Below are 22619 nucleotides of genomic sequence, written 5' to 3'. Positions count from 1 at the left end.
GTTTATTTATTTTTTGGAAGGGTGTGGGGGCAGAGACAGAGGGAGAGAGAGAATCCCAAGCAGGCTTTGCACAATCAGTGCAGAGCCCAATGTGGGACTCGATCTCACAAACCTTGAGATCGTGACCTGAGCCAAAATCAAGAAAGAGTCTGAGGCATAACGAGCTGAGCCAAGCAGGTGCCCCAAATCTTACATATTAGAGGCAAGCCATCCACTTTTTCTGTTTCTGTGTGGCTCAGATATCACAGGTCTTATTGTCCTTTCCCAAGGATGTTTCACTCATCTCCTTTCCTTCGTGACTGTAATTTCAGGAGAACAGACTGAGAACTGGATTTCTTAGGGACGACAGGAAAAACATACCAAGATGATATTTTCAAAATACTTTGACCATTACTCTTCCTCTGTAAGAAAACATTGTGTCCCAGCAAAGGGTGTTTATACTAGTTTGAGCTTCATCCACCTTTCTAAGATGACTGGATCCATCCTTCTAGCAGAATCTTTTTTTTTTTTTTTTCCCAATCAACTCGTCCTGCGGTATATATGGGCAAATACGGCTCCTGGGTGAAGTTTTGTCTTCTTATCACTGAGATGACTCTTTATGTTCCCAGGAAACTTACCTTCCTCCCAGTTCTGGTCTCTACCGCACCCATATTTACTCCTTTAAAAAAAAACAAAGTCAGGTGGATCTTGCACAAAAGTGGATAAGAAATTGCTCCTGTTTTAAGTTATTTGATGTGGCTGCTGCTCCCCACCTCTGATTTCCAAGCATCTTCTCTCCTCCCAGATTATTGCAACTGTCATTGACTATCTGGTTCAAGAGGGAAATGGGCCATAAACTTGTCTTGCTGTTCCCTTCTTCCCTTCTCTCACCAAACTGTATTTACCTTTCTCTCACAAGGTTGTAGCCCTGACCTTTCTTACTTAAATTGACAGTTGAGGGAAGAGTTAAAGTTACCATTTCCGGGATTTCTCACTGACTTAGTTTGGCGTGGTGTTATTTTGCTTTGGGCATGCGGTGTGGAAGGAACTGCATGCTGTGCAAGGTCTTTTCTATAACTTAAGGGAGAGCAACTTTAACAGCATTTATACACAATAGATTGAAGTAACCTGCTAACCCCCATAGAAACTGAGGCAGGGAATGGTAGAATTAGTCAAAATAGTAGAAATGACATCAATTTGTTTAATTCAGCGATTTAACTGATTTATGTAGTCTTCTGGAAAGTGGGAACCAGGATTCTAAAATTAAAGTCCTTAGCTATAAATTCTTGTTTGCCTCTTACTGATTTATGAACACGGACAGGATAGTTTCCTTCTATGTAAAACACCCTCTAAGAATATCCATGTGAAAGAGCTGTTGTGAAGGCTAAGGGAAGCATTACATGCAGAACGGTTGGCACTTGGCACATAATAGGTGATCATAATGCCAGCGTGTTGTTGCCTGTTGCATTGTTATTGAACCTTCCTGAGACTTTCTTCAATGATGTGGGTGGAGCACATTATTTCCAAAAGCAGCCTCATTTAATTTGAAGCCCTCCATTTTCTATAATGTTCTCATAACTATGTCATGTCCATTTATCTGTAGTTTCTAGGCCTGCCCTTGGGAAGCCCACAGACGAAACTGTCTCCTTTCCATGTACCTACTTTTCATATTGTTGAAGAGAACTGGGTAACTCCAGTAAGTGCCCTTTCCTCCAAGGGAAACATGCTCAGGTCTGTCAGTCCACACATGCTCGGTCTCTATGTGTGAGCTCTGTTTCTTTTGGTTTCTGTTATCCTTATGGTTATTCTTTATTGTAGTTGTTTGCTTTTGTGTTTATTTTTTTAACTGTTCCTCAAAATCTCTGGCTTACAGAATAGAATTCATATTTCAGACATTCCCTAAGAAGCACGGATGAGACTCTTGGGAGGTGCCATTGCTCGTCTGGTTCTATTTGTCCTGGTGAACCGCTGTTATTGCTTTTCTGTTATTATTGCTGTTGAATCACATTTCTGACTTGTACTGAATTGGCAGTCCTTTAAGATTATATATATTTTGTGCACATGTGATGCTTTTGATTAGCATCTCCCCGTTCTCTATCTCCATTTTGATTTAGTTGATCCAAAAAGCACTATCTACAGATATAATGAATGTAGTACATTCCATTTAAGAGTCTATGGCTTCACACTTGAAGAAAAATAAATGGCAGATGAGGGAAAAGAAGAATCATCCATTTGCATGTTGTTTTGTGGTTACTACTGTGCAGTTGGGTTCATTTTGCTGGATGGCCTCCCTTTCTGAGTGTCCTGGCTCCTTTCATCTCATAGCCAGTCAACATTGTGAGCATCTGCCTGTCTATTGGCCTGAGGACAATCCATCCCATGTTTAATCCAATGCTGTTGTTAATAAAGAGCAAACTTATTAGCTATCATGTGGTGCCATTCATTGTTTCACTCAAATGCATTCTTGAAATTTGATTTCCTTACATTTCTCAGAAGAGAGGCTCAGAAGTTGGCTAGTGTGACATTGGAGGGAGTGGAAATTTGGTTGGAACTAAATGCTTAGACCACGCTTGGTTTGATGTGGTATCCAGAAAAAGATTATAATTAAAGGGATCACTTATAAAGTGCACTGCAGAGAAATGTGGTAGAAAGTAGAGAAATGTGCTTAAAATTGCACTGACTTATAATTATTTCATTATAAGATCTTCTTGTCTTTTTCTGCTTAGAATTTATTAGAATACTATCCTCTGTGGTATCATTTAAATATTTGTTTGTATGATTCAGATTTTTCTAATAGTGCCAGAGGAAATTCAGGTGAAAAATTAATTCACTGTCCTTGGGAGACATTTAATCTGGTAATCTGCTTTTAGTACCTTTGCAAAGTTTAATAATCCCTGCTGTTGGAATTATAAGACTCTTACTCCAAATACTTTAGGAAATCTTTAAAAATTTGCTTACTCAAAACTCAAGTGTTCAACTTTAGAATTGCATTCTCCATTGCTATAATTTCAGATATTATTCCTTGAATATGTTTTGTTCACAAATTGTGATATGATATGTTATGTCAATACCATAACTTTTATTCTTTTTATGTAATTAAAAATTCTAGTAGGGTTGTGTTGATAGATTTTGGGTATATATCCTTCAACTTTCTTGCACATATATGCATGGTCCAATCCTATGCTACTTTGTGGTTATTATTAAGCTTTTTTCCCCCTGAATTATATTGAGGTGTATCATAGAATTTATTGTTCAAAGATGCTTTTCCAAGTAGACTGGGTCACTGTAAGTAATGATTCTGGGATAACCTGGAGCTCTTCTGGGGAATGTTGAATGTAAGATTGCCCTATTTATAACACATGTTCATTTCAGAAAAAAAAAAAAAAAGAAAATACAGAGAAATGTTTTAAAAATCAGTCACAGTCCCTTAACTTCTTTTTCCTTCTTTCTCTCTTCTGATAAGTATTCACATATATTGCTATGCATATATATGTATACATGCAGACATACATACTCATATACATATTTATACATACATATGCACATATTGTATGATTGGAATCATACCATTACAAGTTCAAAAATCATTTCAATGGCTCCATATTACTCTTGTTGTATGAATGTTTTCAAATCCTATTTAATTCCTCCATGTGGAATAGTTAGGTTGTTTTCAGCTTTTTATTATTCATACCACTGTGATGATATCCTTGCACATAGCTATTTGTTTCTGGCATTTCTTTTTTTATAACGGGGTACTAGAAGTAGAATCATTTAACCAAAGAGTGTTAATATTTTAATGTTTTTAAACACACCTTTTTACATCGATTTTATGAAATATGTATGAACTGGCACTATTGTCAGTCTATGAGAGCTATTTTACCACACTTTTACCATTACTAGGTCATATCATCATTTTTATCTTATCATTAGTGAAATTGTAATTACTTCTTGGAAAAGTGGCAAAAAAGTTTTAAATTCAGTTAAAACGTCAAACAGCACTTTTAAGGTTCTAATTTCCATGAAATTTGTTCCAGATGGCTCATAAGTTAGCTAGCGAAATGAAAAACAAACTATTTTAACCAACTTTAATCCACTCTTATGGTCCAATTGAATTCAATAGTTTACAACCAAGAACTTACAAACTGGAAAGAGAATCTGTTTTTCAGATATGACCTTTAAAGGAGCACAGTATCCCCATGTTTCTAAGGCAGACTACTCCCCCATTTCTGGTGTTTTCCTCCAAGATATGACAGATCAGAGATATATTGTTAATATTCCTTCTTGGAACATATTTTGATTGCCAGTTGCCACTATATCGGGTTTTGTTTGTTTGTTTGTTTGTTGAAGGCATTTCAGTTAAGAGACACTTATCTCAAAGAATCAAGTGAAAATGAAAGATACACATTGCAGCTTGTGTCTGTTCCCAAAGTCCCTTCACCATCTTGCAAGGAAGCAGTGCTTTGAAACATGTGCTCTAGAGTTAAATTACACATTTTTAAAAAAGCCCTTGCATTACTCCTAATTAACTGAGAGAATTTAGGCATCTTTTTAAAAAGTTTTTATTTAAATTCCAGTCAGTTAACATACAGTGTAATACTGCTTTTAGGAATACAATATAGTGATTCAACACTTCCACAGCTCCTGGTGCTCATCGCAAGTGCACTCCTTAATCTCCACCACCTATTTCACCCATCCTCCTACCCACCTCTCTTGTGGTAGTCATCAGTTTGTTCTCTATAGTTAAGAGTCTGTTAGAATCCTCTCTCTCTCTCTCTCTCCCCCTCAGCCCCCCCCACCACCACCCATCCCTCCCCCAACCCAGCTCCTCCACCCCGGCTCTGCTTGTTTGTTTTGTTTCTCAAATTCCACACATGAGTGAAATCTTTCTTACTTCTCTAAGCTTAAGTTTTTCTGTAAGGAAAAGAAAGCAAAGAATAATATAACAACCTCCTTTTATAAGGATTGTATGCAATGATTTCTCTTCCTGTTCCTGTTTCTTAGAAGCAAGCAAATCCTAATAATCTATAACAGATGTATGTGTGGGGAGAAAGGAGAGGTAACATTTTTGGCTTATAATTAAGTATGGACTTTATTATTCTTGGACCTGATGTACTATGTTACTTTTGAAAAGAAGGTCCAAGAGCACTATAAATGAAACCAACATGCGGTTAGATTATGATATTTAAAAAATACTGCCTAAGCATTGTACGTTCTTATCCAAAGAATAATCAACAGCAAAAATTAATCATATTAATTTAGTTTTTATGTTAAATTGTCATGAAAAGTAGTCTTTAGGAAATTTCTCCTACACACTAATACTGTTCTTTACTTATCTTTGTAAGTGTATTAATAACAAAAGAACTTTAAAAAATATATCTTATTTAAGAAGAGCATTGTTCGTTTGTCAGACATGGTTTCCCTAGGCGGTCTCTTTGTTAGTGATCATATCTGGAAAACATTATAGCAAAAGTAGATCCTGTCATAAAAGTATAGACTTGGGAAAATCTGGCTTTTTGTAGAAAAGAATTGTGATGTCAGGTCAAGTTGCTAAAGGAATATATAGAATCAGTTTATAAAATGATTCAATGTATTTTTTGAACGCAGATAATTCACTCATTGATAATTTTGTTTTTTGAAATTTTCTGGGAAAATTAGACTTTTTGGAAAACTACTTGCATGTATGAGTGGGTTAGGCCTAGAAGCATAAAACCTGTGAGACTCAGTTTCAGCCTGTGAAGAGAGTAGAGAAAGAAAGGGAGCATAATGTAACATTTTGAGTTTAGAGAAATGGGAATAATTAAAAAAGGTGAGCCAACTTCAGTAACTTTAGAAACCCTGATCCTGAGAAGAAACAAAAATATTAAAAGCCTGTGGAATTCAGCAATCGTAGAAAACACAGTGGGATCAGAGAAACTGCTAGGTCGGAGTCTAGTCTATACAGAAAAAGAATATAGACCTGAAAAAGCCTATTAAAACATTTTTTAAAAGATGGTAGAGAAATTAAAAATTATTTTATATTTTGAATTTATTGGTGGTTTGCATTTGACATTAAACCTGTACTTGATGAATATTAACTGTTGAAGAGTTTAGTTATAGAAATATCAAAAATTGACTGTTCAGTGGAAAAGAGCCTGGATGTTAAAACTTCCAGTAAATAAAACACAGACACAGAAGATTGTTTCTTCGGTGTTTTCTCTTATGACTGTTTTTTTTTTTCCTCCAGCTTCATTGAGATATAAATTGATGTATAACATTATATAAGGTTAAGGTATACAACGGATGGAATTGATACACTCAATGTATTGTTGAAATGATTACCACCATAGCCTTAGGTAATATTTCCATCACATCACATGATTACTACTTCCTTTTTGTGATAAGAACATTTAAGATCTACTCTCTCAGATCTACAATTATTGTTAACTGTAATCACCATGCTGACATTAGATTTCCAGAACCTACTAATCTTATAACTGGAAGTTTATATCTTTGACCAGTCAATATCTACCCATTTCCCCCACCCCCTAGACCCCTGGTAACCACCATTCTATTCTCTGCTTCTATGAATTCAGCTGTTTTAGATTCCACCTATATGTAATATCAGAGGGTATTTGTCTTTCTCTGTCTCACTTATTTCACTTAGCATAATGCCCACAGGATCCAGGCATCTTGTCACAGTGGGCAGGATTTCCTTCCTTGTTTTGGCTGAATGATATTCCAATGTATATGTATATCACATCTTTATCCATTTATCTCTTGAAGGACATATATATTGCTTCCATATCTTGGCTATTATGATCAATGCTACAATAAACATAGGAGTGTTCCATACCTTCTTGTATGGTATCTACCCTAGAAAAACAAGTGTTTGCATTTAGACCTTCCTTGGCAGCATACCTCTCCTTAGATTTCAAGGTAGGTGGTTACTCTTGGACTCTGTTATCAGGCCTTTAACTGTTCTCAAGGTACTGTGATTTTGTAGATTACAACTTTTTGTTGTTGTTGCTGATGTTGTAGTTGTTATAAGGGTACATGGGAGTGGTATTCTTTCTAGTTTTCTTCATCCTAAGTAGATGCTAACAACTTATAGAAGTTTGGGGGTTGGATTCTTACAATTTATTAATTTTTAAGTGTCTTTAATGTCCTTTTGGGTTTTACTTTCTTTTTGAACAATTTCCTGGTTGGAGTTATAATTTGTCCCTTAAAGACTTTTTATCCTGAGGCAGTAGATTTCAATCCAAATGAGGAAATTAACTCCTCTTGGTTAACTTAAGGAGATTTGTAACTAACTTTAAAGAGAAATCCCATATGAAACATGTTCAAATGTGGTAAGGGATTAACTTAGTTTGAATTTGTTTATTTGCTTTGGTATTTGCTGGATAACTGGGAGTTTATTTATTTTAAACTATTTCAAAGGGTTTTAATACTTTTATTTTTGTTGATGCTGTTTCCTGTTTCATGGGGGAAATGATGGAATTATGTTCCTGAAGAAAACATTTTGTATTAGCAGAGATAAGACCTACTTACAGGACTAAGGAATAAAAATGATCTTATAAACTGGATTTTATTTTATTTCACTGAATTTTATTTTCAAGTAAATACAGTAATAATGTTTGCTTCTTGTACTTACTCTCAAGGATAAGGCAGGAAAACCCCAAAGAGTCTTTGAGGAACCACAGAGTGAATTTATGAATTCATTCCTTCAACTAAGTTTGTGTTGAGTATATGCTCTGTACCTAGGACTTTAACACACACTTAGATACAATGGTGAGCAAAAGGAAGGTAGTGTCTTTGACCCTGTTTAAGCTCAGATTCCTTCTAATTAACCCTGAAGCTCAATTAAATATTGATTTTTTGCAGGAGAGCACTTCTTTAATCATATAATCACACAAAATATATCTCATTACAAATTGTGAGCATCCCTATGAACAAAAATTGTAGGTTTCCTTGAAATAGTATAGAAGAACACTGGACTGGGGCACCTGGGTGGCTCAGTTGGTTAAGCATCCAACTTCGGCTCAGGTCATGATCTTACAGTTTGTGGGTCCGAGCCTCATGTTGGGCTCTGTGCTGACAGCTTAGAGCCTGGAGCCTACTTCGGATACTATGTCTCCCTATATCTCTGCCCCTCTGCTATTCATGCCCTGTCTCTCAAAAATAATAAATTAAAGTTAAAAAAAGAAAAAAAAAAGGAACACTGGACTCAGATTTCCGGGGGTGGAGGGGATTGTTAAAAAACACAGCACTGAGAAAATTACATTTAAAGTGAGATACAGGGCAAGGTACCATATAGGCAGAAACTATCTAGAGAAAGTGCTCTAAAATATGTATAGAAGTGCCCTTGAGTCTTTGAAAACTAAACTGTGCGTGCAAAGGATAAGACTCAGCAAGGACAGGGAAACAAGCCATAAGGTAAACATTCCCCAAATCAAACACAAGGCTAAAGGACATTTAAGTTTTAAACAATAAGAATGAGAAAACCTTGTTGGATATCTGAGGCATTCAGCACAGCCCTGATTTAATCATCAGATGGAACTAACCCCCCAAAAAGGTGACTCCAGACATGCCCTAATAAAACCTGGAAACATACTTTGGAAAGAAAGCCTGGAAAAGCTCAAGCTAATGTATAGTAACCTACTTGTCTAGTTAAACATCATTATTTATGGGATGATACCAAAAAAGAGACACCCAATATAGAATATTCACAATATCCTAAAACTGAATAAAATAAAAATATGAAACAACAACTCATAACACATTAAACATTAGGCAATGAATGGTGATCCCTGAGATATGAGAACCAACTAGGTAGGCCCTTTATTTCACCAGCTCACCACCTAGAGAAGTTTTCCAGGTCACAGTGCAGGTAGAATACTCTGGCAGAGCCTCCTTGAATTGAGGAAATAGAGTTGGCAGTCCAGGGAAGATAGGGCAGCTAGAATTGCATGGCAGAGTAGCAAAGCAGAGAGACACAAGGACAAAGAACTCTGGGGGTATGCAGAAAGTGTTCAGTTGATTACCTATTAGTGCATGTATTTAAAGAAACCACCTGTCAGGCGCCTGGGTGGCTCAGTCAGTTAAGCATCTGACTTCGGCTTAGGTCATGATCTCACAGTTTGTTAGTTCAAGCCTCGCATCAGGCTCAGCATTGACAGTGCGAAGCCTGCTTTAGATCCTCTGTCTCCCACTCTCTCTGCCCCTCTCCAGCTCGCACTCTCTGTCTCTCTCAAAAATAACTAAACATTAAATTAAAAAAAAAAAATAAAATAAACCACCTGAGGCCAAGGAAAGACAGTCTGAAAGAAGTGAGGAAACTGTATGCAGTATTCAAAGGGTCCCAAGAATGTAACAGTTTCCAGCAGCCAGAATGGAAAGCTTCCTATTTCACCTAGAATTATTACAGAATTAGCATTGTTCTTGCCTTAGTAGTAGAAAAAAAAGTTATACCTAAAATAAATGCTTCTCTAACCCCACCTAGCAAAGCTAAAAAAGCAAGACCTGAAAGGGCCATAATATTCAATGTAGTACTATTGACATCTTAATAAATTACTAGATAAATTTCATTTTATTTTTGTTATTGCTTGGGGTCTGTCCTGAGTAATGTACAATGGTTAGCAGCATCTCTGTCCTCTACCATTAAAAGTCACTTGATCTACTCTCAATGTGACAATCAAAAATTTATCCAGCCTTTACCAAAGTCCCCTGACAGGATAAAATACCCCTGATTTAGAACCATTGGCCTAGAGAAAATATTGAGTGGTTAAGTAGAAACAAGTAAGATATTTAAGATACTCAAGTCAAACTTTTACAGTTGAAAAATATACTACCTAAGATGAAAAATACACTAGATGAGATTAGTGGCAACTTAGATATTACATAAGAAAAGATTAGTGGATTGAAGATAGACCAATATAAATTATCCAAGATCAGAGCCTTGGGGAAATAATAAAGCATAGGTGAACTATGAGAAAATTTCAAGTGACCATACATGCAATTCTTTAACCCAGAACCCTTTACCTAGTGATATCTTTCAAAAAGCAACATGAAATAAAAAAAAAAAAAAATTCAGGAACATAATAGTTGAAAAAATTTATCCCAGCAGACTTCCACTATAAAAATGTTAATGCAAGTTCATCAAATGGCAGCAAAATGCTCCATATGAAAATCTGGCCTCCGCAAGGGAATGAAGAGCACAGGATATGCTAACTGCATGAGGAAAAGGCTTTCTTTTCATTACATAAATTTCTTTAAAAGATAATTAATTGTGTTTGGAGAAAATAACAACATAATTGTGGGGTTTATAACATTACAAAGAAGTAAAAGGCTGACTATAATAGCACAAAGCCTGAGAAAGGAAAAATATAAAGTATATTGTTTTAAGGGCCTTATTTTATTCATGAAGTAATGTAATATAACTTGAAGGTATACTGTGACAACTTAGACATGTATACTTTTTATAGCATAAACTATAGTTTATAGTATATGTATACATATATATGTATATATACTATATATAGTATAGTTTATAGTATTATATAGTATTATATATAGTGTAGTAGGGTTTAAATAGTAGTATAAACCCTAAAATAACACAATAAAGTGTTACTGCTAATAAGCTTACAAGGAGATAAAAAGGGATCATTAAAAAAAAATACAGTCCAAGAGAAAGCAGAAATAGAGGAGAAAAGGAATAAAAAACATATGGGATAGACAGAAATTCAATAGAGAGATGGTAAATTTAAACCCAACCATATCATTAATGACATCAAATATAAATGGTTTAAACACTCCAATTAAAAGTCAGAGATTTTCATTTTAGATATAAAGCAAGATACAATCCTCTGCTGCTTGAAAGAAACCATTTGACATAGAAGGAACATAGATCACAAGTGAAAAGATAGAAAAAGACATGATGCTAACATTAGTAAAAATAAAGGAAGTTGAACAGGTTATATAAATATCAGATAAATAGATTCCAGAACAAAAATAAAGATACTTTCCTGTAAATAAAAAGGGGAAAGGCTCCTTATAACATATCTATACTACAAGAGATGTACAAGAAAGTCTTGGCTTGAAAACGATACCAGCTAGAAACTTGAATGTACACAATGGATTAAATTATGCTAGAATGGTATAATATGTAGGTGAATAAAAAAAATTAGGGCCACCTGGGTGGCTCAGTCAGTTAAGTGTCTGATTCTTGATCTCCTAGTTCATGGGATTGAGCCCCACCTCATGCTCTGTGCTGACAGCGGTGAGCCTGCTTGGGATTCTCTCTCTCCCTCTCTCTCTCTGCCCCTCTCCGCTCATACCCTTGCTCTCAAAAATACATAAACTTAAAAGAAATAAAATATAATAAATTTTCCCTTAATAATCTTCTAAAAAGAAAATTTTCCCTTAATAATCTTTTAAAAAGAATTATTTAAAGGGAAAACAAAGACAATGTGTTACAGGATTTATAAAATATATAGAAATAAAATGTGTTATAGAGATGTCGTAAATGATGATATGTAAAGTGGATAAATGCTCTTTGAAGCTGGATTTTTTTAAAAATTTTTTTATCTTTATTTATTTTTGAGAGAGAGACAGAGTGTGAGCAGGGGAGGAGCAGAGAGAGAGGGGGACACAGAATCTGAAGCAGGCTCCAGGCCCTGAGCTGTCAGCACAGAGCCCGACGCGGGGCTAGGACTCATGAACCTTGATATCATGACCTGAGCCGAAGTCAGACGCTCAACCGACTGAGTCACCCAGGTGCCCCGAAGCTAGACTTCTAAGTTAAAGATGCATATTGCAAGCTGCAGGGTAACGGCTAGTTAGTAAGAACTATAGTTAACACAACAACAGAGTGGACAAAGTGAAATAATAAAAAAATAAGTAATCGTAAAGAAAACAGACACTGAGAAAAAAATGGGATGTAAAGGAAGATCATAGACTTAACTAAACAACATATACAATCATTTTTAACCTAAGAAGAATAAACACTTCACTTAAAAGAGTTTGTCAGCTTGTATAAAAATGCAAGAGTCAACTATATGCTACTTACCAGACACTCACTCTAATACAAGTTAAAGGAAAAGGATGGCAAAAGTTAAACAACAAGTTTTAATGATAGGATGAAGAGTATATATTAGTAATAGACAAAGTAGTTTGGAGGACAAGGAATGTCTCCAGAAATAAAGTAAGATGTTTTGTAATAATAAAAGCTACAATTCATCAAGAAAGCGTAACAACCCTAAATGTGTAATGTACCCCATAAAAGAGCTTCAAGCTACATGAAGCAAACATTGATGGAACTGAAATTAGAACTGACACAATTCACAATTGTACATGGAGATTTGAACACGTCTCTCCCAGTAAGTGATAGGACAAGTAGACAGAAAATCAGGAGGCATATAGAAAACTTGAACAACACTGTAATGCAACCTGACCATTTACAGAACACTCTACCCAACAATGGTAGAATGCACATTCTCTCCAATTTCACATGAAACATTCAGTAAGGCAGACCATATGCTGGGCTATGCAAGTCTCAAATATTCACTTAACTTTCTTATGAAATGTATTTTGTGTTCATGTTTATTTCATAGATGAAGAAACTGAAAGAAAATTTAAATAAATCACTTCATTGTTAGGAGGCTGAGATGGTATTTGAATATGGTGCTATTTCAGAGCTCATGAGCATCACTTTAAGTTATTTAAAATATTGCCCCAGACCACCATCTTCACGTCCTGTGATATTGATGAAGTAGACATATTCATAGAGAATAACTACCGACTCTGATAAGGTGGGCTGGCTTATAAAACTCTCGGTAGGTTTGCCTAATATATTCTTGGGTTATGCCTCTTGTTCTACCCTAAGTATACTGGTTTGGAATGAAAGCACCGTGGTCTCAAATCCAATAGGCTTCTTCCCTTACTAAGTTAAAGACAGTCTTTTAGAAATCACTGTATTCTGGCTAGTCACATGAACAAAAAGTAATGAAGAATACTGAGCAAAGCCTGATCTGATGAGACTGACCTTGAGAAATTGTCATCCCACCTACGCGAGAGAAGGAGGAAGATGTTTGGCCTCCTTTCTTGATGAAAGGAATTCTGGACAGTTCTTTGAACTATTCTGAGAAAGAAAGAGAAAGCCAGAGAGGGGTGGTGGTGTTGGTGATGGAAATTAATTGATTAATTGAGAGAGAACATAGTTCTGTTCATTTGGATGAGTTTTTAAAGAGATCCAACCATTACCATTAACTCTGACCCTTTTCTAATGTAGCCCTTACTCTCTAGACAATAGAGATTAGAATAGAAACATCCCCTAATCTAGCTCTACATCCTGCTTCCATAGCACAGCTACCATCATCGACCTTTAGTTTTTTCCTTCTTTTATTTGTGAGTAGCTATCAATTACAGTAAGATACACATTGCAGTATAAGGCAGCAGCCTCCAGAATAAACACAACATGACAGGATGGTTGAACACCAGCAAAATGATCAGATTTGAATTTAACTTTTGGAAGATTAATGCTCTGGAAATTAAATTGCCTACTCTTAGAAGGGCATAAAAAAGTAAAAATTCCAAAGGTGCATTGGAACGAGAAAATGAAAACATTTAATATAAATAGTGAAACATTAAAACTCCACACCAATCTTTCTGGAGTACTAAATTGGTGCTGCCATGGAATACAGTGGTGTTGCTCTTAACACTTAAAGAGATAGTTTCACTTGAAGAAAACAGCCTTTAAGTTGAGTTAAGTTATATGCCTTGACATTGCCCTGTATAACAAAGCTTTTTTACATGATATTATTTTAAGTTCTTTATTTTTATTTTATTTTTTTATAAAAAAGTATCAAATTTATTTCAATATCTAGTTCCATTTTTAAACTAAAGCTGGTGGACAATTTTTTGTAATTTAAAATTCATTATCAGAGGGGAGGAAAACATTAACAAGCTATTATATACTGACAGCAAATAAAATTACTGGACTATGCATTTATAAAAGCCTGTTTAATAGTAAAAAGTTCCAGTTATCTACTTAACTAAAGGAAAGATCCTTTAGCTCTTTATTTCTAATTTTAACACATATCTCATTTTGACATAATTTACCTTTTTCATCTAATTACTGGTATGATGACCAAAATTTTTCCAAATGTTAAACCTTTCTTTACCACTTACGAATTACAACTTAACTATTACTTTTTAAGAATGGCTTAAAAGAAATTTGAAATTTTAATTTTCACCATGAACCTGTTTCATCAGAAAGTAGAATATCACTACTAGGTAAGTTAAAACAAAGAGTGGAAGAAAAACAAAAAATGGCATCTATATAATGAGCAAATTATCTGATAAGACATTTTAACTACTTCACATTTCCACTTAGTACAAGAAAGAGTAAACTGGTTCCAAGGTAACACAAGGTTTGGCATTTTTACTGCAAGCTTTAAATCATAGTGTTATTCTACTCAACAAGACATCTCTAAGAAAATGGCAGTGTTCATAAGTACAAAAACTGTTATATCTGGTAGGTGGTATTCTATATAGTCAATAAGAGAATTCTTTATAAAATTAGATTTTAAAAAATGCAGAATGTCTGATAATTATCTCCAGGGCTAAAATGAGAAAATGCAGAACACAAAAAGTCATTAGTTAATATGTGGCTTTGAGAAAGCCAGAAATGATTCTATTCCAAGAAATAAGCAATAATGATAAAAGATATAATATACTATATGCCTTTTAAGCCAAAGCACACTTTTCACCTCAGGACAGTTTTGATTTTTACATTCTTAACTCCTTTTGTCCAGAAAGGGCCCCATTCTAAGCCATCATTTGAAAAGAATTCATAATGTATAGTCATTTCTCTCCACAGGATGTTTTCGTTTCAGTACATAAGCTGCAAAATGGCAAATGACTAAATCAGTTATAAAGAATTTATAGAATAAATGCCAATTTACAATAACTGTCAACAGACTTCTACACCAAAGCCTAAAAGTTGCAGTAGTAGAGGTCACAACTAACATGATCCTTCCATGTGCTCAGACTTCAGTGACTACAAATTACTGTCATAAAAATCAGAAAAGAAACCTCAGTGGGTCCTTCCAAAGCTGCTTAATTTTCCAAGTGATTTTTCTCTGGTTATAGAGCCTGTTCATTCCTTCAATCCTTCTTTAGTCGTTTAGCTTTTGCAATATTTTCTTGACGTTTTTGTTTCTTCTTTTGTTCCTTTTCCCTGGCTTCAATCATCTTGGCCAATTTCCAGGACAGTACAGCACTTGCTAGAAACAATGGAGTAAGGGCCAAAATAACCGTTGTAAGGAAGCCGTACGGGTCCTTTGCAGCCCATTCCACAACATACTCAGCCCAAGCCTTTATATCAAACATCTTGATAGTGTCTTATGCTTGAGTAGTTATTTCCAACCTTGTTCTGCGATTATTAGTGAGCCAATTACAATTTCAGATGACCCTTGCTTGTCGTCTTCTTCTTTAGCTCTACCATATACTTGTGAGAGAAGATTTAAATTCTATATACTCCAGGCCGGAAGCCTTAAGTTCTTTAAAAGAAAAAAAATGTTGCATAAATAAACCTGTTATTTTGCCATCTAATAATATTTACATTTTGTAAAGATGACTATTTAAATATTTTTTACACACAGCATCAAACCCTAACAAACTTTTTAATTCAAAATATTTTTTTGGAGAATTAAAATATTTTAAAGACATTTCAATGAAGTTTAATTTTTCTACTGAAAGAACTTATATATAATTAGAAAAGTGATTATCGGGGTGCCTGGGTGACTTGGCGGATTGAGCATCTGACTTGATTTTGGCTCATGTCATGATCCCAGCTTCCTGAGATGGAGCACCATGTTGGGCTCCACACTGAGAGTGGAGCCTGCATAAGATTCTGTCTTCATCTGCCCCTTTCCCCTGCTCATTCTCTCTCTAAAAATAAAAAATAAAAAAAGAAATATGATTATCACAGCAAGACTTTTGTTGACAGCAGGAAACAGCTCTACATTTGAAGCACACAGAATTTTCTGATTGTTAAGCCTTATGGAAGTATTTTTGTTAACTTTCTATAGCTCTCTGATGATTAATTTGCAAATATTTCCAATATATATGAGATGAATGATAGAAAACATACAGAATTATAAATGCATTAAGTTTCTCTTTATTCTCCTTCCAGTTAAGAGGAAAGGATTTGTCCTCACCACACTTATTTCTTCTTGGTCTTCCATAATTTCTCAGTTGTTGTCAAGAAGTTTTTTTAACGTTAAGAATGTGCTCTTGATGAGAAAGACTTCTTTCAAAATTCAAATTATTTTTTTTATCTTTGTCTGTTGCATTAAGTTTCTCGAATCAGCTCTGTGGGAGCCTGGAATAGGTTCTGGGATGACTTTATACAGGTTACACATAAATAACTCCATTTACAACAGACTTAAAAAAATTTTGTACTATTATAACCGCCAACCATACAAACACTTAGAGATATACCATCATTCCTTTCTATAGGAAGTTTCATCCCGTGTTCAAGTTTAGAAGATCAAATTAGAATTCGGTATCTATAGGCTGGGGGCATCTCACAGATAAATTCCAGCTGCAAGCCATGATAGTGAGCCTAGATTTAATGTTTGTCTTTCTGGTTGACAGAGTGAGTAATCTAAGCCTGAGTTGACAGTAGTGACCCTCCACTAGAACAAATTGATATATTAGCAAATTCTTCTTGGAGTTAGTGTGGACTTCTCAGTACTTCTCAGGCAAGGAAAATAATCTACTTTTGAGGAGTATTAAATAAAAACCATCAGAATAAAATCTCTTCATGAATATTTATTTTTGCATAAGGCTTCCTTGACCCTTCAATAATAGAAATGACAGGCCTGAAATATAGTACAATCCATCCTGTTATTAAAATCATAAATGGGTGGTAGATTGAGAGAAAGGTGGTAAGAGGTAGAATTTAAGTAATTAATAGATCGTTGTAAATTCATTGTCATGAATCCTTGCTGGTTTGAGAACAAACATGTAATAATATGTTAGGTGTGGTGATAATCACAAAAATAAAAATTGACAGATTGGGGTTCCATGCTAATTCTTAGAATAATATCCATATCTATAGTTCCTGGCATGGATGTCAAAGGTTTTGTTTTTCTAATTTCCAGAGTAACAAACTCCATCCGGGATACAAACTCAAGCTGTGTTTCTTTGCACCTCTTACTTTGATAATAGTCTTTATAATCCTTCTCTCAGAATGTATATAGTCATTTGGCTTAGTATTTTTGCAAATTTTTAAAAAGTTTACTTATTTATTTTGAGAGAGAGAGAGTGAGCAGGGGAGGGGCAGAGGGAGAGAGGGAGAGAGAGAATCCCAAGCAGGCTTCGCACTGTCAGTACACAGCCCAATGCAGGGCTCGAACCCATGAACTGTGAGATCATGACCTGAGTCAAAATCAAGAGTTGAACACTCAACCCACTGAGCCACCCAGGTGTCCTGCATTTATACCATTTGAGTGAGGTCTTAAGTGTAAAATAGGAACGTATAAATATAAACATATATATTTTATTTGAAAGCTCAAATCTAAGGACAATGTGCCTTTCACGAGTAGGAATCGTATCTTTGTATGTTCACATTAAAAAATGAAAGTTCACTCATATGCTCTTTATTTGTCATGATATATGTCTTCCATTTTAATACTCTTTCATATGTTTGTAACATAAAAACCAAGGAATACATTGGTTAACTAAAAAATTATTATGAATTATAATATGGAAATGGAGAGGGTTTTTTTTCCCCAAAAAGTCTTTCACAAAAACAAACGAATATTAATAATGTGATTTTTTAACAATTAGTATGGAAAATAATACACATTTTATTGTTATATATATAAACAGATACTTATAAATACAGTGTTGGTTTATTGTTATATCATTATTATTATTATTTACTACAAGTCGACTGAGAAATTTAAGAAAGTAATCTAAGTCCACTGTTTTATTCTAAAAAGCTTTCCAGTGGATGATTTAGGATGAGTGCCTATGCATCCTTCCTTTCCCTTTTTATATCTAAACTACTATATAGGGGCGTCTGGGTGGCTCAGTTGCTTAAGCCTCTGACTTCAGCTCAGGTCATGATCTCACTGTTCGCGAGTTAGAGCCCTGAGCCCCTCATTGGGCTCTGCGCTGTCAGCACAGAGCCTGGAGCTTGCTTCAGATTCTGTGTCTCCCTCTCTCTCTACCCCTACCCAGCTCACAGTCTCTCTCTCTCTATCAAAAATTAACATTAAAAAAAAATTAAACTACTACATAGTGACAATCTATTTTCAATACAGTGGCTGAATAATTGCATGAAAGCCATCAAAAGAAGACAGCTAAGTTTACTCTGCTGTATTCATAAAGGCAGAAAAGCGAACCGATACATTGTAAAAGATTTTCAAGAAGAGGGGTCTGAACTGAAAGGACTTTCTGCTTTTATTTTCATACTGCTAGATTGGTATCTTTTCTAAGAACCCACACAAAACAACAAAGGATGCAACTCAGATTAAAACAAAATAGTGAACTTTTTTTTTTTTTTTTATGTTTCATGATTGTGGGATTCTTTACTTTTATAGTAACACCATTGTTCAACAAATAGCACTCTGGTACATGACCTTTCCATTGACTGGTTAGGTTTAATTTCCATGAGGTTTCTCTGTAACGGATTTCTGCAATATTTTAAAACTGGGTCATAAGCCTTATTAAATTAGATGTTCTAAAATATTTATTAGTTACTTATTGCCACATAACAAAATTGCCCACAAACTTAGTGGTTTCCAACATCACATTTATTATTTTATACTTTGTGTGGATCAGAAATCTAAGTATGGCTTAACTGAGTCCTCAGTTTAAGGGTCTCCTAAAAAGCTGCTCAGTAAGGTGTTACCTAGGGCCATATTCTCAGAAAAAAAAGCTTGAGTAGGGAAAAATCTGCTTCCAAACTCACTTGAAGTAGTTGGTAGGATTCCGTTCCTTAAAGGCATTTGGCCTGAGAATTTCTTTTCCTGCTGCCGGTTGGCCAGAGGCCACCCTCAATTCCTTGTCATATGTACCTCTTCAACTTGATTCATCAGAGCAAGCACACGGGAAGAACAAGAGAGAGAGAGAGTGCCATTAAAATAGAAGCTACAGTCTTTTATAACCTAATCTAAGCAGTTACGTTTTTGCAGTATTCTAATCATTAGAAGCAATCACTAGGTCCTGCTCATGCAATGGTGTGGATACATAGATACCAAAAGGCAGGGATATTTGGGAGACATTTTGGAAGGATACCTGTTACCCTGTAAAAGCATTTTGTATATTACTGTAAATTATACTACTATGCCATGCTTAAAATAAGTTTTTCAGAATAAAAACTACTTTGCTTATTTAAAAAAATGATAGGGGCACCTGGGTGGTTCGGTCAGTTAAGGGTCTGACTCGTGATGTTGGCTCAGGTTTGTGAGATAGAGCTCTGTGCTGATGGTGCAGAGCCTACTGGAGATTCTCTCTCTCCCTTTCTCTATGCCCCTCCCCTGCTCAAATACACACACACTCTCTCTCTCACAATGAATAAGTAAACTTAAAAAAAAATTAAATGATATAAATGTGAATAGGTTTAACAAAACAATTAATTGGATGGTTGCTAGTACAGTGTTTTTCTTGTAAGAAATAAATATGGACATATTCTAATAATATGGGAGGTAGGTGATTATGCATGTTTTTCTCCTGAATGATGTATGTGTTATCTACCATACAAGTAGAAAATTGCTGATATCACCACCATTTGCTCAGTAATCATTTGCTCAGAATGACAACATAATTTTTCAAGATTTCAGAGTTTCTAAGAGCTTTCCAATTTTGTTATATTCTAGAATTTCATTCTTGCATTTTAGAACATTAAAGGGTGCCTGGGTGGCTTAGTCAGTTAAGCGTCCAACTTCAGCTCAGGTCATGATCTCACGGTTCATGGATTCAAGCCCAACATCGGGCTCTGTGCTGACAGCTCAGAGCCTGGAGCCTGTTTCAGATTCTGTCTCCTTCTCTCTCTCTGCCCCTCCCCCGCTCTCACTGTGTCTCTCTCAAAAATAAATAAAACATTAAAAAAAAGAGAATTTTAGGACATTCAACTGCTTTTTTAAACTAAAAATGATAATATTTATCCTTATTTCCAACATTTCAATTTATTTTCCCAGCATCCATTCATTGACGTGAATGAACCGCCCCCACCCCCACCACTTTGCCACTTACATACTCTGGACTGAATGTGCCATGTGTTAAGAAATTTTTTTCAGACTATTTTATTATATGTAACTATCTAATTAAAGCACATCCCAAATTATTACTTATGGCTGTAATTGGCTTTGATTCCTCTTCAGGGCTTGCCCAGGGCAGCCAGCTAAGCAGAGGAATATAAACTTTTAGATTTGCATCTTATTTCTTGCTTCATTAATTTCATTAACTTCCAAACTGATGAATTCTTAGAATTAAAATGTCATTTACATTTAATATCCAAAATCACTTTCTTTGCATTTAAACCTTTTAATTGTATTTTTGGGTTCTAGTTCTAAATTGTGTTTGTCAAAGTCTTAATTAGATTTATGTCATAGGATACAGAAGTTAACTGAACAGTAACAAGCTCGAATGAGAAGGTTTTCTTTAGAAGGACTTGGAAAGTGGCTTAAAATATTTGTTATGCAACATAGATTTTCTATACTCTGTAACTAAAGTTGTGTGTCTAAGACGGGTGAATGGTGTACATGGGTAACTATTGATTTATATGGAAAGATCAAATCTGGACACCTGAAGAAGAGACCTTTCTTTTTTCCAACAAGTACAGACTGTGTGGGATTTGTATGGAGTCTCATTTAGTAAGAGAAGATTTTATTTCGCTGTTTACTTACAACAGTGACAAATGGTGGCCAGAAGGAAAAGCAAAGTATGTAATCAATCTTAACACCTTTGTTGTTTTCTTGAGAGAAAAATAACCAAAAAAAATTTTAAAAAGCCAATTAAAGAAAAAAAATCTGTTTATATTATTGATGACGATGGTGATGGTGATAATGACATCAGTGATAATAAAAACAATGAAGGCTATCATTGCTACTCTTTAAAAGGACACTAAAAAGTAGGTATTAGCATCACGGTCTCATAGATGAGGATATGTGAGGTTTACAGAGGACAAAGATTTTGCCTAAATTGACACGTCTAAAAAATGTCAGAATAATATTCAAATCCATTTCAGTTTCTTTAAAGTCTGGAAACTTCTCAGACTTTATGCTGCTCATCCTGAAGACACTCAATGCCGGTGGTAGTCACATGGAGGTCAATTGTTTATTCTCTGTACCTGCAATTATATAGAAAGTCCAGTTCCTAAGATCCTCCCTGAAAAGTGCTTGGAACTTATATCCTCACTCTTTTAAAAGAAATAATTTGATGTTTTAAAGCACAAATATAACTACTAGCAGACACTATAAGTCTACATAGTGTGGACATGTTTAAAAAAAGGATAAACATACTGTGAACATTCAAAGAGTAGCAAATTTTTTCTTATTAAAAAAAAGATAAACTATGTAGTGAATCATAGACTGCAGCTCCTGTCACCTGACTTAAATTCCAGGTCTCAACAAAATTCATCAAAGTATGAGTACACTCATTCAGACCACACATCCCCGGATGGACACTTACTGGCATTATTATGATTTTAACATGTGCTGACTTGGTTCTTGCCAAGAGAAGACATTAAGAGCATGAGATTCGGAATCACATAAACATGGGACAAATCCCAGCTTTGCCAATGGCCATGTGACTTTATATTTAACTTCTTTATATTCTTTTTTTTTTTTTTTTTTTTACATAGAGGGGTTAACTAGAATGGACCTCATTGTGTTATTGTGCACAGTAAATGAATAATGTGCTGTATAAATGGGCATTATCTTACTATTATCTTCCTTGATATTGATGTCAGAAGACTACCAACTTTGGTTTAGAATACGACCAGATGAGATTACTTTTTGGTGGCTCTCATTTATTTACTGAACTTTATTTATTTGCGATCAGTCCTTTGCCTTGTTCTTTGCTAGGCACTGATATGGAAGGGGAATAAAATACCCACTCTCTCCCTCCAGCCACATTCCTTTGTCATCCTTACTCCCAAAGGCCTACTGGCTTGACATTTGAGTGGGGTTTAACAAGAAGCCAGAATATCAAAAGACTGTTGAAGATTAAGACTGTTTCTTTTTTCTTCTCCTTCTTACAATCTAAAAACTTTGAAATGGGGATGGACGTGATCCTCTTTAGAAATCATTCTGGCTGCTGTAAATGAGATGTGGGGCAGAGTGCCCATGGACACATACATCAGTAAAGATTCTAAGGCAGGAGTCCAAGGAAGAGATTACAGTAGGCTTGGCAATGTCAGTGACAGTGGAGATGGAGAGGTGATAAACCTGACATAGAGAAGCAAGGCAAATTGGCAGATCTTCTAATAGATTAGATATGTGAGCACAAGTAGAGGGAAGAAAATAAGGATGAATTAATGCTGACTTGGGGAAGAGGGACTAAGGTTAAATTAGCTTTGCATGGGAAAACCAAGAGATCAGCTTAGGACATGCCGAATTTGCGATGTTTATAGTATATATCCAAGCACA

The 22619-nt window shown here is 35.2% G+C and overlaps 1 protein-coding gene and 1 long non-coding RNA gene across 2 annotated transcripts in view; both read right to left on the bottom strand.

The window, feature by feature from the left end:
• Positions 1-15064: 15064 nt before the first annotated feature.
• Positions 15065-15507, bottom strand: LOC102953804 (small integral membrane protein 15). The gene has a single exon (XM_007086401.2). The coding sequence runs from the start codon at positions 15343-15345 to the stop codon at positions 15121-15123; it is 225 nt and encodes a 74-aa protein (XP_007086463.1). The 5' UTR covers positions 15346-15507; the 3' UTR covers positions 15065-15120.
• A 3323-nt stretch (positions 15508-18830) lies between these two features.
• Positions 18831-22619, bottom strand: part of LOC122241322 — a 70060-nt gene continuing 66271 nt past the window's right edge. Inside the window, exon 4 of the long non-coding RNA XR_006221391.1 lies at positions 18831-19054. This is a non-coding gene — a long non-coding RNA (uncharacterized LOC122241322). The remainder of the gene's footprint in view (positions 19055-22619) is intronic.

The sequence above is a fragment of the Panthera tigris genome, chromosome C1, assembly GCF_018350195.1.
Source record: "Panthera tigris isolate Pti1 chromosome C1, P.tigris_Pti1_mat1.1, whole genome shotgun sequence".
In the NCBI taxonomy this organism is placed as follows: Eukaryota; Metazoa; Chordata; class Mammalia; order Carnivora; family Felidae; genus Panthera; species Panthera tigris.
Note: the sequence above shows the minus strand (reverse complement) of the source record. Positions and strands in the feature narration are given on the sequence as shown.